This window comes from Mastigoproctus giganteus, chromosome 10 (genome assembly GCF_048544385.1).
Source record: "Mastigoproctus giganteus isolate SK-2022 chromosome 10, ASM4854438v1, whole genome shotgun sequence".
In the NCBI taxonomy this organism is placed as follows: Eukaryota; Metazoa; Arthropoda; class Arachnida; order Uropygi; family Thelyphonidae; genus Mastigoproctus; species Mastigoproctus giganteus.
The window spans coordinates 203,475,013-203,490,173 of NC_143584.1; the positions used below are offsets into that span (position 1 = coordinate 203,475,013).

The window sequence follows — 15,161 nt, forward strand, 5'->3', positions numbered from 1 at the left end:
AAATTCCGTTAAGTTTACTCATCATTCGTGAAAAGGCAAAACTCCTTTATCAACACTTTAGCGAAACTGGTGATAGCACTGGCGGGATTAGTTTTTTAGCTAGCAAAGACGCTGGTTTGAAAGATTTGTTTGAAATTTCTAATAAATATTACATTTAATATTAAATTGTTTCTTATTTTCATTTCGATGCGTTATGCTTGCATTTCACTATGTACTGTCAATGTACGTAGTCATATTATGAAGATACATATAATACATACATAGACAAAATTTTAGACTAGTTTTTCATATATATTTCATACTTTGGAACAGAATCCCTTTATTACTATGGGAGCCATAACTCAGTATTCGCGTTTTCAGTATTCCCGGCATTTCTCAGGAACGTAACCCCCGCGAATAGCGGGGGTTTACTGTAATATGTAAATATGGAAATTCTATGCTTATCACAAGTGAAATGTATGTATTCATTACTATTATTAATTTTTCATTAATTGTTCTAGAGATATTCTATGTTACTTGGGGTGCTACTGGAGGCCAATCTTCAGAGCTCCTTTGTTTTGGAAAGCCTTTAGGCATTCTTGCCTATGATGATTGGGAGACATTCATTCAGAAAAATATAAAACTTTATGGTAAGTTTGTTTTTATTTATAAAAAAAAAGAAGAGAAATAACCATTATATTTTTAACATCAAAGTTCCCCTAAAATGTATTTGGTGGTAATAGATAATGCTGAAAAACCTTGTTACATTACCATTAATATTTATTTAAAATTTGTTTTGTCTGACTTTCTTTTAACGGTGCTCATTTTCATGGTTGCTCTGGCTGATATTAATCTGAAAATTCCCTCTGAAGCATTATCATGTAGGAGAGTGACTTTATTCCCCCTCCCCACTATTTTAAAGCACATATTTCTTATGCAATTAAATTTTAACAGATTGAAAATATCGACAGGCACTCAAAAACAAACAAGGTATATACAGGTGAATTTAAATGTTCCATCATAGGTTTTTATGTAAACGATGTGTGATTTCAATCTGTAGTTTAACAGGAAAATACAGACACAATATCTAGCACTTCTGGGACTTAGAATTGTAATTTTTATTCCACATTTGACACCACAGACAATAACTAACATTAGTAAGGTGTTCATTATGGTTTATGTCAAATTTTGAACTAAACTGAACCATGCAGCACACTACTAAGGTTTGCAATTCTCATAGATTTTGACTCTATGGTATTCACATACCATTTTTCTGCACCTTTCATACAATTTTTTTGCTCTCTGACCCATTTTTTTTGCTCTCTTGGGAAAAAATTCAGACCTTGATTTATTTCCCTTTGACAGCGGTTTTTAAGTCTTATCCAATCTGAACTTCTCTGAAGTTGTTATTGTTTTAGGTGGAAAGCTTTTTTAGGTGAATTTGTCAAAATGACTCAACTTCATATTTTGTTTATACTCCAGAATGACCACCTGGTCAGAGGAGTTTACACAAAATCATGAATAAATTATTAACCATATTTAGCAGTCACTCTGACTTGACCCATTGTCCACTCAAAGAGCATGTGCTAAATATTGACTGCACTCATGCTCATGACCATTTGACTACATTCCCGGACCATTTTGAAAGCTAAGCCTGATGAGAAAAGTGATAAAATGATATAAGTGAAGTTGAAAGTTCACTTTTATCATGTTTTGTTTATGATTTCTATTTGGACACTAAAAACTAAACATATGTGAAGAAATATAAGACTTTTTCTACAGGGATGGGGTACACTTAAATAGGAAGGGTGCAAGAATATTTGCTCATGCTATCGAGGCAGTGCTAGGTGGGTAGAAAAACTACTAGCCTGGAGGGGGGGGATACACAGACTAAAAGATTAACGGTGGCTGCAGGCAGAGGCGAAAGTGATTCTTGCACTGCTTCTATTGGAATGAGCAACAGCTTGGAAAGCAAGTTGCAGGGAATTTCCAGGACTGCTAGGAGTCATAGTAAAACAAGTAAATACATTGGCTGTGTTAGGGTAACTAAGAGTATGAACAGGTACATGTATACTTGCATGTACACCAATGCTAGAAGTATAGTTAATAAATTTGATGATTTTGAGGTGCTGGTTAAGACATCAAAGGCGGATATTGTTGGGATTTCAGAGATGTGGTGTCACACAGATATAAGCAGTGTAAAATTAGAATTTGGGGAGTACAATGTGTACAGAAAGGATAGACAGGACAGAAAGGGAGGAGGGGTTATGCTGTTAGTTAACAAATACATAAAATCTAAAGAAGTGCACCCAATTGACATTGGTGGACAATTCAATGTTGAGTCTGTGTGGTGTGACATAAACACTGGGAAAGGGAAAAATGAGAGTCGGTGTGTGTTATAGGCCTAATGAATCTGATGAGTACAATGAACAATTGTGCAGAGAAATAGAGTGGGCCAGTAAATCAGAATGTCTTATAATGGGGGATTTTTACTTTCCAGATATTGACTGGAACTTGTGGATTGGTCACTCGCACTAGCAAGACTTTTGTGGATTTATTGGATCACTGTTTTCTACAGCAACATGTTTGAGAGGCAACCAGAGGGAGTAATACTCTTGATCTGATTATCAGCAGTGATTATTCATGCATTAAGAATTTGCAGATAAAGGAACCACTGGGTGACAGTGATCACAATGTACTGATATGGGATTTACTTAAAGATGTAATTACCATCAGTGGTAAGGAGAAGAGCTTTTGCTTTTGTAAAGGCGACTACAGTGGTCTCAGACAGTTTTTAAATTCTATACAGTGGGATCACCTGATGATATTACCAATGGTGAATTCTAAATGGGAAGTCATCAGTGACTTAATCTTGGAGTTACGAGGCTTTTCATACCAAATAAGAAATACTGTTCAAGGTTTAGGCCTAAATGGATGTCAGATGAGTTAATGTAGCTCATGGCATAGAAGAAAAATGCATGGGATGCATATAAATTATCAGGTGACAGAAGCGTATGGCAGATATAAGCTAGTTTGTAATCAAGTCACAAAGGAGGTTAGGCAGGCAAAAGCAGATTACGAGAAATATTTGGCAGAGGATGCAAAGAAAAACATCAAGAGTTCTTTACTTATGTAAACTCTAGAAGGAAAGGTATGAATCAAATTGGCCCACTTAACATAGATGGTTTGACTATTTATGATCATGCTCAGGTTGCTGATAAACTGAATGAGTATTTTGCATCTACATTCACACATGAGGAGTTATTCAACAAACCTACTGGTAATTCTCTAGGAGGCATCCAAGCTTACTGGGCTAGCCAGGTGGGTAAAGTGCCTGCCTGGCAACCCAAAGGTCGTGGGTTCGAATCCCGCCTCGGGCTTGGATCAGAGTAGAAAATGCAAAAACCTTGGGAGGTGCAATATAGCCATAGAAGCTGATGTGCTTCTGTGGCCATATTGCAAAAAAAAAAAAAAAAAAAAAAAAAAAAAAGGCATCCAAGTAAACTATTGTATAATCTTGCTACCTCTACTCTGTCAATTAGACTGAAGGGAGTTCAAACAGTGCATATGTTTAGGGCATTGTCGAAGCCATGTTATGTAAAGGAGATGGGTATATCCTTGCTGTGTGTAAGCCATATCCAAAAATTCTTTACTTCTTACAGCTTCAAGGGTCCCCCTCAACCTTTTCTTTAGTATATCATGAATTGTCAAACTAATAGAGCAAGCTTATCTGCAAAAAGTTCTAAACCTCCTAAACACTCCCTTGTTCATTTCACAAATGTACAGTCTCAGTTCCAGTCTCAGTGTTGTCCATTTCCACTTACAGTCTGCCAAGCCCCATATACTTTTTTCGACAGAATCCCAGTTATCAGTTGATATAACCATTGCTTATCTCTGTTGTCCTAATTATTCGCTGTACGATTCCTTTCACATCAAAGGTGTACTTGTACATACATCTGCTCTGATATTTCCTGCCAATTTGAAATCTCCTCTTTTCAATCTTCTCTGTCTTAAAATTTCCCTACTCCATTCTTTCAAATTCATCTGTTGCCTCTATTGTTCTCCCAACTCCACTATTCATTGTAACTCTTTTACTTCCTCTCTTTGATCATTACTTTCTTTCTCCAGCCCCACTTTCTTAAGAGTGTGGTAATTTTCCTAGGTGATTTTAATGTTCACAACTCTAGCTGGCTTCTGTTTTCTAGTCACGCAGATCCAGCTGGTCGACATGCTGAGGCTTTTGTAATTACTAATGACCTCACACAGATTGTTCATTTACCTACCAGACACTCCTAACCACACAGCCAACACTCTTGATCTTTTTCTCACCAACAACCCTTCAAAGTACACATTTGAGGTGAGTGGTCCTCCAGACACCTCAGATCACAACTTGGTGATAATCTCTTTTCCAATGGAGCCTTTCTCTCTTGGCCATTCTGTACCTCTTAATGTTCGGCATTACAAGAATTCAAAATGGTATGATCTGTTAATCATACCAAATCCATTAACTGCCAACTCCTAAGCTATCTTAGAAGCCTTCTATCTGATCAATAATCACCACTATGGATTCCATCAGTGTTGATTCACTGATAATATCCTGACTTATGTTACCCATCTATGGACAAATTCAGTGGGAAATGTTTGATGAAACTCAAACAGTTTCTTTTGACATTTCAGAAGCATTTGATTTGAGGCCCTGACTTCTAATCCTTTAGCTTGCATAGCCTCCATGACTCCTTCTCTCCATGTAAGTGTTAAGGGGCCATCTGTTCTTGCACCTTCTCAGTGGTAACCAGTTCATCACTCCCTTCGACCATTCCCCCCCCTGGACAGCATCCGTTGGACGTGTCCGATACCAATGCAAAGATTGATGCACCAAACAATCTACCACATTTTCTTGCAAATTCCATCCTTTCATGATGGTCTCATTCCAAACTCTTTGAAGGTGAGATACATGCAAACTCTGACATAAACCATTCATCTCTACAGCTCAGTTCCCATCCTTCCCCACCATATGTCAAAACACTCTCTACTATCATTTGAAGTATCATCTTGGTTTCCTGTCAAATATCTCAACTCCACAATACACCCTCTTCAATTGCTTAATAACAGTGTGGCCTGGGTAATACAATCATATGGCTTCATTTGGATCTAAAAAACTGGGTTTTTCTCTTTTGCTTTTTGTGTTACTTTTCTTTCAAAGAGCCATTCACTTTGTACAAATTGCAAATCTGTCCTACCATGGAATATTGTTTCAACATCTGGGGCAGTGCTCCCAAAACCTCTCTTAGTCTTCTAAGCTCCATTCAAATGAGTGCAGTTAGGTTAACTAATGACTCATCTCTAACAAAGTCTCTCCACTCTCTTTCTCATGGACATTGTGTTTCTGCTGCATACCTTTTGTATAGATACTTCCATGGCACTGTCCTTCTGAATTGGTTTCTATAATTCCCCCTTTCTCTTCCAAACCAGTCCAAACATGTGCTGTGATCAGTCAGAATCCTTTTACTGCCCAACTTCAAACTCAGAGAACCAACTTTTCTTCTTCCTCATTTATTCTTTCAACCTCCATTTTCCGGAACACCCTCCCTTCATGCATATTTCCTGAAAATTGCAATCTATAGAAATTGAAGTTGAATATTTACAAATATCTTCTTTCTTCTTAACCTTCTCCCCCATGTACATAACTAAGTACTATAGGTTTAATACCTTTCATGCTTGGAGTTTTCATTTTTAAAAAAATTCTAAATTATACCAATGTCAAATTGTTCCCACCCCACTTCTTCCTTTTTCCTTTGATTGAATGCAATATAATTTTTTGGCAGTAATTGTGCCAAAAAATCATAATGCATTCATTTAATCTTTGAATGAATTCATTCGAAATATGTTTGCTGTCTTGAAAGAATTCAAGACAGCAGACAGCTGTAAATACTTTCATGAGGAAAATCTAAAATAGTTGCATACAAAGGAAAACTTTTCTTTTGTTTAAAAAAATCACTTTGACCAAAAGTTGAAATGAACTGTCAGTAACAGCTCTTCCAGCCATTTTGTGTAGCTTGTAAATCTTGGCAGCTAGTTTTGTAATTAGTAAGGTATTTTTATGTTTGATCCAGTGGTGATTTTTGATCTTCATTTTGGTTTTATTACAACATTTTATTATTTAGCACATTTATTTTTTGAAAATTTGAGTGCTTATATTTGTACCATAATTGTCTCCATGCAGTGATCTGTGATCACTCATAATGCTTTTTTTAAACTGTTTCTTTTTGATAAAAAATAAATAAAAATGCACAAAATGGTGGTCAGATATGTAATTGCCAAAGCAGTTAATGGACTTCTAGTTTTGGGTACTTGTTGATTATAACTTCAGGAGCTGAAGTTATTATATTAGCTGTTTGTAATAAATAAAAAAAGGAAAGGATTTTTTAACAATTTTCAAACATTAAAATTATTAAGTTCTTAAATTCAATAAATATGAAGGTGAAATAATAAAATACATAAAGTACTGTCCATTTTATGCTGATCATTTATATAAATTTGATTTTCTGGTTATTTTGGGGTTTGCACTGATATTGTTAGTTCTTTTTGTGGCATATTGCTGATTTCTGCTTTTTTTTTCTCTTGATTTTAGCACATGAAGTACGAGAAGTGAATATTGTTGTTAGTCAAGAAGTTCTTGATAATGTGGCAAGGGTTGACCGTGTTCTAACTCAACCTGGTGGTTCTTTACTTATGGCAGGAATCAGTGGTGTTGGGCGTCGATTAGCTGTTAGTATAATTTGCCACATGCACCAGTTTGTTGTTTTCTCTCCAAAAGTTCACAGAAATTATGGAATAAAGCATTTCAAAAATGATCTAAAGTCTGTAAGTTAGAATTACCCATTATATTAATAATGGATTAATTGTTACAAGATTAATATATTTGTAATTTTGCAAGGGAATAGATGAAAGTTATTTGTTTTGCATAGCTGTCATTCACAATCTGCAGTGAAAATTTCAAAATAAGTAGGAAATTTTAACTTTTCTGTTAAAAAGATTCTTATATTGCGTTCTTATATTTTTTTACATTGGTGGCCAGAAATTAAATCAACAAATTATCTACTGCTTACATAGCATATAAAAAAAATGTGTTCAAACAGGTTGAAATGGTTTACATGAAATTTCTTTCAACTATGCAGAACAAGACAGACTATAAAAACTCTTACAGTTGATTCACTTTTGTGTGGTAAAAACTGACATCTTTGTCATATCACAGTTAATAAATGGGATATTCAAAAAACACAAACTCTTATCAGAAAAACACTTAAGTAGCTCTCATACAAATATAAAGATGTATATATGTTAATGAATAATAATAAATACGGCTCACAATAATAATACAGATAGTCTCTATAAAAAACTGGAAATTTTAAATAAATTTCAATTTAAAAATTCTGGAAGCATAACACAAAATCAATTAATTTAAATTTTTCACAAGATTGTTTTATCTTCTGTTTTATACCAGCAATAGTGTGACAAATTTGGGAAAGTGCTTTGTGATTGTTGCAGAGAAGTAATGCAAAATTGTAATGGCTATTTAACATTTAAAAAACTATTGCAGAAACAGAGAATGATAATACAAGATCAAAATTCCAAAAAAAAAATTAAATCTTGAGAAATAGTGAGATAGGCAGGAATAGCCATAGCTAGGTGGTTATACAGTAGTGTTCTCTCCACCCCCCCCCATTGTAAACTTCTCTGACCCTATGTGGTCATTCTGAAATATAATGGGTATTAAACTAAACTATTTTAAAAGGTCAGTGCAGAGATAGAGATAACGATAACCTGCAGAAGATTGGCCTGTTAACACCCACTTAAGCAGACATAATACACTGGTGCATATATCTCATGTACAGTTGGGCCAAATATTTGACATGACCTGCACTTTAACAAAGAGCTCTCTAAAGATGGTATACACTTATACAGAAGTGAGACAAGAATATTTGCATATGCTACAGTAGCAGAATTTGATTTTTTAGAAAACTGCTAGCTTGTTGGGCACAGCGGAACATATTAAGTGATTAAAAGCAGAAATAGAGTAGATTCTTGCACTGTTTCAAACAATTTCAAACCAAATGGACTGAGACTGGACCGAAATACACTAGAATGCCATTCTGGTTCATCATATACATTGGCAATATCATTCTAACTCATCAAAAATTTAGAAAAACTATTATGGTTCATTAACATTAATAAATTTATTGCTTTCCAATTCCCACAGATATGAATCATTACTGTTTGAGCCGATCATTAATATAGACTGGTCAAGAGCTTGCATCATTATACAATTCCCACAGATATGAATCATTACTGTTTGAGCCGATCTTTAATATAGACTGGTCAAGAGCTTGCATCATAATTAGCCATAATTATGAGAGCTTCTTTGGACTCAGGGGAGGTACCTACAGACTGGAGATGTGCAAATGTAACCCCACTTCCCAAAGGAGGGAAGGCTGACACAAGTAATTATAGACCTGTGAGTTTAACTTCTGTTCCAGGAAAATTAATGGAAGCACTGGTTAAAGAAGCACTGCAGGATCATCTTGACAAGAATTCAGTTATAGCTCAGACACAGCAGGTTTTGTTAAGGGAAGGTCTTGCCTCACCAATTTGATTGGATACTATGATGTAGTCACAAAAGAATTGGATGCAGGGAATAACTTTGATATTATATATTTGGATCTTAGAAAGGCTTTTGATACTGTTGCACATGAAAGACTGCTGCACAAATTGGAGCAGTGTGGCATTGGTGGCAAATTGTTGCTATGGATAAAGGGATGGTTGAGTGGCAGAAGACAGAGAGTGGTAATTAATGGACACTGCTCATCGTGGGCTAATGTTATTAGTGGAGTCCCTCAGGGTTCAGTGTTGGGTCCATTGTTGTTTTCTGTATTTATAAATAATATTGATGATGGTATATCAAGCTTAATGTCCAAGTTTGCAGACGATACAAAGGTTGGCAGGGTTGCTAAGGACACTACTGACGCTATGCTTCTGCAACAGGATCTGGAAAGTTTGAGCAGATGGGCTGAGAGGTGGCAAATGAAGTTTAACATTGACAAATGTAAAGTATTACATATGGGAAACAGCAACCCCACAGCAACATATCAACTCTGTGGTACTATACTGACAGTGGTAGAGAATGAAAAGGACCTGGGGGTAATTGTGCCATCAGATATAAAGTTTTCTGAGCAGTACAGATGGTCTGCAAGAGTAGTGCATGGTGTCTTGTCAATGATATACAGGAATTTTTCTAGCAGGGATAGGGAGGTGATTATCCCCTTGTATAAGGCAATGGTCAGGCCACACCTTGAGTACTGTATACAGGTCTGGCGGCCTCATTTCAAGAAGGATGTAGAGCTGCTGGAATGAGTACAGAGAAGGGCAACAAGGTTAGTGAAACGGAACGAAGGGTTGCTCTTACGAAGAAAGGCTTCAGATTTGCAAATTACAGTGTCTGGAGACTAGGCACCAGCGAGGTGATCTGATAGAGGTGTACAAAGCCTTGAATGGTTTGAGCATGCTCAATGCTGATGGGATACTGCCTCTTGCTCAGAATAATCACCTGAGAGGTCATAAATTCAAATTGAGGAAAGACAGATGTAGGATAGATGTGCGGAAATTTGCCTTTAGCCAGCGGGTAGTTGGTTGGTGGAACAGACTTCCATCCCTTGTTGTGGAAGTTGATAGCCTAAATAAATTTAAGGCTCAGCTGGACAGGTATTTCGAACGAACGGAGGGGTGAAGTGGAAGGTTTGGTTTTTTTTTTTTTTTTTTTTTTTTTGGCTGATGCTGCATAAGCTTGCTTTCTTGCATCATATTCCTCTACTAATGCTAATGCTAAAACCTCTCTCAGGCTTCTCGATTCCATTCAGAAGAGGGCAGTTAGGTTAATTAATGATTCATCTCTAACAGAGTCTCTCCGTCTCATAGACGTTCTGTTTCTGCTGCATGCCTCTTCTACAGATATTTCCATGGGCACTGTTCTTCTGAATTGGCGTCTATAATTCCCTCTCTCTCTTTCAAAACTGTCCGAACATGTGCCGCCACCAGCCAACATCCATTTAATGTCCAACTTCAAACTCACAAACCAACTTTTCATCATCCTTGTTTATTCATTCAACTGCCGTTTTCTGGAACAATCTTCCTTCATACGTACTTCTTGAAAATTACAGTCTACCGGAGTTCAAGTCCATTGTCAACAAATATCTTCTTTCGTCTTCTCAACCTCCAACCCAAGCCCGGTACTAAGTACTATAGGTTCTAATACCTCTCGTGTTTGGGGTTTACATTAAAAAAAAAAAAAAAAAAAAAAAAACTGACTGTAAGGCCATGGGACTGTGGGAAAGCAATGGGGAATTACTGAACAGTTTGCTTGTTTGTTATTTGGTTTTTAGGAGCATTAGCAAATAAGGACATATTTCTCCGGAGATATGCGATGGTCGTTCCCTGACCTTTCTGCATCCTCCGTATTTGGTGAGCACGGGCTCGAACCCCAGTCTAATCAAAAAGTGTATGTGCTACACACTACTGCTCCTGGCTACGGAGGTGCCACTGAACAGTTGTGCCTAATGAACTGACCAGAAGCATTAAAAGTAACTTAATATCCAACCATGAAAATTCCTGCAGTTGACATTGCAAATACATGGGATATGTTACATAAAAAGACAGACTCTTGCACTAGTATCAACAAAGGCACATGATACAAGAAAACAAGCTTATATAGCATCAGCCAAAAAAAAAAAAAAAAACCCTTCTCATTTCACCCATCCACTCACTCCAAATCTATCTAAGCTATTAAGTTCTGTGACAGATGGAAGTTTGTTCCATCAATCAACCACCCGCTGGCTAAAGGCAAACTTCGGCACATCTATCCTACAACTGTCTTTCCTCAATTTGAATTTATGCCCTCTCAGGCGATTATTCTGAGAAAGAGGTAAAATCCCATCAGCATTGAGCATGCTCAAACCATTCAAGGCTTTATACACCTGAATCAGATCTCCTCGCAGGTTCCTAGTCTCCAGACACTGTAATTTGCAAAACTTCATCCTTTCTTTAATAAGAGCAACCCTTTGTTCCGTTCACTAATCTTGTTGCCCTTCTCTGTACTCATTCCAACAGCTTTACATCCTTCTTAAAATGAGGTCTCCAGACCTGTAAACAGTACTCAAAATGTGGTCTGACCATTGCCTTGTACAAGGGGATAATCACCTCCTTATCTCTGCTAGAAAAATTCCTGTATATCATTGACAAGACACCATGCACTACTCTTGCAGACCATCTGTACTGCTCAGAAAACTTTATATCTGATGGCACAATTACCCCCAGGTCCTTTTCGTTCTCTACCACTGTCATTGAAGTACCACACAGTTGATACGTCACTCTGGGGTTACTGCTTCCCATATGTAGTACTTTACATTTGTCAATGATAAACTTCTGTTGCCACCTCTCAGCCTACCTGCTCAACTTTTCTAGATATTGTTGCAGCAGCGTACTGTGATTAGTGTTGTTAACAACCTTGCTGACCTTTCTATTATCTGCAAACTTGGACTATCTGCAAGCCTGATATACTATGATCATTATCATAAATAAATATAGAAAACAACAATGGACCCAACACTGAAACCCTGGGGGGGGCTCCACTAATAACATTAGTCCACAAAGAGCAGTGTCCATTGATTACCACTCTCTGTCTTCTCCCACTCAACCACCCCTTTATCCATAGCAGCAATTTGCCTCCAATGCCACACTGCTCCAATTTGTGCAGCAGTCTTCCATGTGCAACAGTATCAAAAGCCTTTCTAAGATCCAAATATATAATATCAAAGTTATTCCCTGCATCCAATTCTTTTGTGACTACATCATAGTATCCAATCAAATTGGTCAGGCAAGACCTTCCCTTAACAAAACCTGCTGTGTCTGAGCTATAACTGAATTCTTGTCAAGATGATCCTGCAGTGCTTCTTTAACCAGTGCTTCCATGAATTTTCCTGGAACAGAAGTTAAACTCACAGGTCTATAATTACTTGTGTCAGCCTTTGATCCACCTTTGTGAATTGGGGTCACATTTGCACATCTCCAGTCTATGGGTACCTCCCCTGAGTCCAAGGAAGCTCTCCTAATTATGGCTAAGGGTTTTCTTACTTCCTTTCTACCTCCTTTAATATAACTGGATAGATCCTATCCACCCCAAGTGCCTTTCTTGTGTTTATCTTCAACAATTTCTCCTCCACTTTAATCTCAGTTATTACAAGATTATCTAGCTTACTGCGAGAGTTGAATACACCTCGGGCATTCCCCTCGCTGAATAACTCCTCATGTGTGAATGTCGATGCAAAATATTCATTTAGTTTGTTAGCTACCTGAGCAGGATCATGAACAGTTGAACCATCGATATCAAGTGGACCAATCTGATCCATCGCCTTCCTTCTAGAGTTTACATAAGTAAAGAACTCTTTGCTGTTTTTCTTTGCATCCCTTGCCAAAGATTTCTCGTAATCTGCCTTCGCCTGCCTAACCTCCTTTGTAACTTGGTTACAGATCAACTTATATCTGTCATAGGCTTGTGTGTGTCACGTGTTAATTTATATGTATCCCATGCATTTTTCTTCTCTGCCATATGTCTCATTAGTTCATCTGACATCCATTTAGGCCTAAACCTTGAACAATATTTCTTAGTTGATATGTAAAGCCTAGTAGCTTCCAAGATAAGTTCTTTGAATGCTTCCCATTTTGAATTTGCTGTTGATAACATCATCAGTTGGTCCCTCTGTATAGAATTTAAATACTGTCTCAGACCGTCGTAGTCGCCTTTACGAAAGCAATAATCCTTCCCTTTACCCCTAATGGTAGTTACTTCTTTGAGTAAATCCCACTTCAGCACACTGTGATCACTGCCACCTAGTGGTTCCTCTATCTGCAGATTCTTAATGCATGAAGAATCACTACTGATAATCAAATCAAGAGTATTATTTCCTCTAGTTGCCTCCCGAACATGCTGATGTAGAAAACAATCATCCAATAAATCCACAAAAGCCTTGCTAGTGTGTGAGTGACCAACCCACAAATTCCAGTCAATATCTGGGAAATTAAAATCCAATATTATAAGATCTCTGATTTATTGGCCGACTCTATTTCCCTGTACAGTTTCTCATTATACTCATCAGAGTCATTAGGCCTATAGCACACTCCTATTCTCAATTTCGATCTCCCAATAATTAAAAATTAAAATTATAATAAAAAAATTAATTATAATTAAAGGTATAATTAAAAAATTATAATTAAAAAAATACTTCATTATAAAAAATAATTATAATGAAGTATTGGATTTTAAAGACTCCTATTTCTGAATGCTAATGATAGAGTGAGTATAGTTAAAAAAAAGAAGAAAAAAAAAAGTCGATGAGTAGTTTGAAATACTGGCTAAGCTAACAGCATCTGTCACCTTAACCAGTACCTCAAATGCAGAATTTGGTAAAGGCATTCTCTTTCTTGGTGTTTTCCTTCTACTTCTGACTCTTGCCTGTGCGCTCTCTCTCTCTCTCTCTCTCTCTCTCTCTCTCTCTCTCCCCCCCCCCAAGTTTCCTTGTACCATGTGGCTAATTATAATAATAATAATTTCCTAACACATTGATTCAAGGTGCCTCCGTAGCCAGGTGGGCAGGAGCAGTAGTGCGTAGCACACGCTTCTTGATTAGCCCGGGGTTCGACCCCGTGACCACCAAATACGGAGGATGCGGAAAGGTCAGGGAATGACCACCACATATCCCCGGAGCAATATGGCCTTAGTTGCTAATGCTCCTAAAAACCAAATAACAACAACAACAACAACATAGATTCAAGATGATCATATCCATTTGTTAACTATATTAAATCGGTCTGGTGTGACATAAGCATTGGTAAAATAAAAATTAGAGCAGTGTGTGTTATAGAAGAGATTACTGTGATGAATATAATGAATATCTATACAGACAAATAGACGACCAGCAAATTATATTGTCTTTTTATAGGGAACTTTAACTTTTGAGAGATTGACTGGATTGGTTGGGTTGGCTACTCACCTGGTAGTTTGGTATTTCTGGATTTGCCTGATGGCTACTTTTTGTATATCAACATGTTAGAGGTACCACAATGAAAAACGTAGTCTCAATATGATGATCAGCAAGGATTCATCAGAGAATGGTTCCTTTGTAAAAGACCCACTGGCAATGGCGCATTATAGCCTTAGTTGCTGATGCGCCAATAAAACCCAAACCAAACCCACTGGCAACAAGTGATTACAGTATATTAATGTAGAATATATTCAAAGAAATAACTATTATCATATGAAAGGGGAATGGTGCAATATGGCCATGTTGCCCTTGTGCCATAAAGCTCCCAAAGAAACTTGAAAGGGGAAGGATTTATGTTTTCATTAGAAAGGGGGTAACAGTGGTCTTGGATATCTTCCAAACTCTTTTCAGTGGGAACAAATGGTAACTTTAACTAATACAAAATGCTAAATAGGAAACGTTCAAAGAAGTCTTAGCAAGTACAGGTCGATGTTGAAAAAAAGTTGCGAGTTAGGGTTAAATTTGAAAGTATCTGCAATCCTGCCCATACACAATAGGAGGGAGTATATCATGAGAGCTTTGTCAATCAATTTGGCCCTGGAGAGATTGTGCAAGGCTCATGGGGTAGAATTTTTCTCAGCGTGGTCTGTGCTTGTTAACAGGAGAGATTGCTTCTACAGGGATGGGATACACTTAAATAGAAAGGCTGCAAGAACAATATTTGCTGATGCTATATTCTAGGCAATAGTAGGTGGATCGGAAAACTGCTATCTTCAGAGATTCATAGACTAATAGATTAGCAGTAGCCGCAAGCAAAGGATGGAAATGATTCTTGCACTGCGTCTATTGGAATGAGAAGTAACCCAAAAAGCTTTGTGATGGGGATTTCAGGAACTGCTGGGAGTCATGAAATGAGTAAATACATGGGCTGTGTTAGAGTAACTGAAAGTAAGAACAGATGTATGTATACTTGCATATACACCAATGTTAGAGTATAGTATATAAATTTGATGAATTTGAAGTGCTAGTTAAGACATCCAAGGTGGATATTGTTGGGATATCAGACATTGTGTCAATCAGGTATAAGGGTTG

At 37.1% G+C, this 15,161-nt stretch overlaps 1 protein-coding gene across 1 annotated transcript in view; it reads left to right on the forward strand.

Annotated features, from left to right (window-relative positions):
• The window catches only part of btv (dynein cytoplasmic heavy chain beethoven), a 696,240-nt gene that overhangs the window by 413,525 nt on the left and 267,554 nt on the right, over window positions 1-15,161 (forward strand). The window contains exons 41-42 of the mRNA XM_090384033.1: window positions 501-629; window positions 6,611-6,843. Of these exons, the coding sequence (XP_090240159.1) occupies window positions 501-629; window positions 6,611-6,843 (362 nt within the window). The remainder of the gene's footprint in view (window positions 1-500; window positions 630-6,610; window positions 6,844-15,161) is intronic.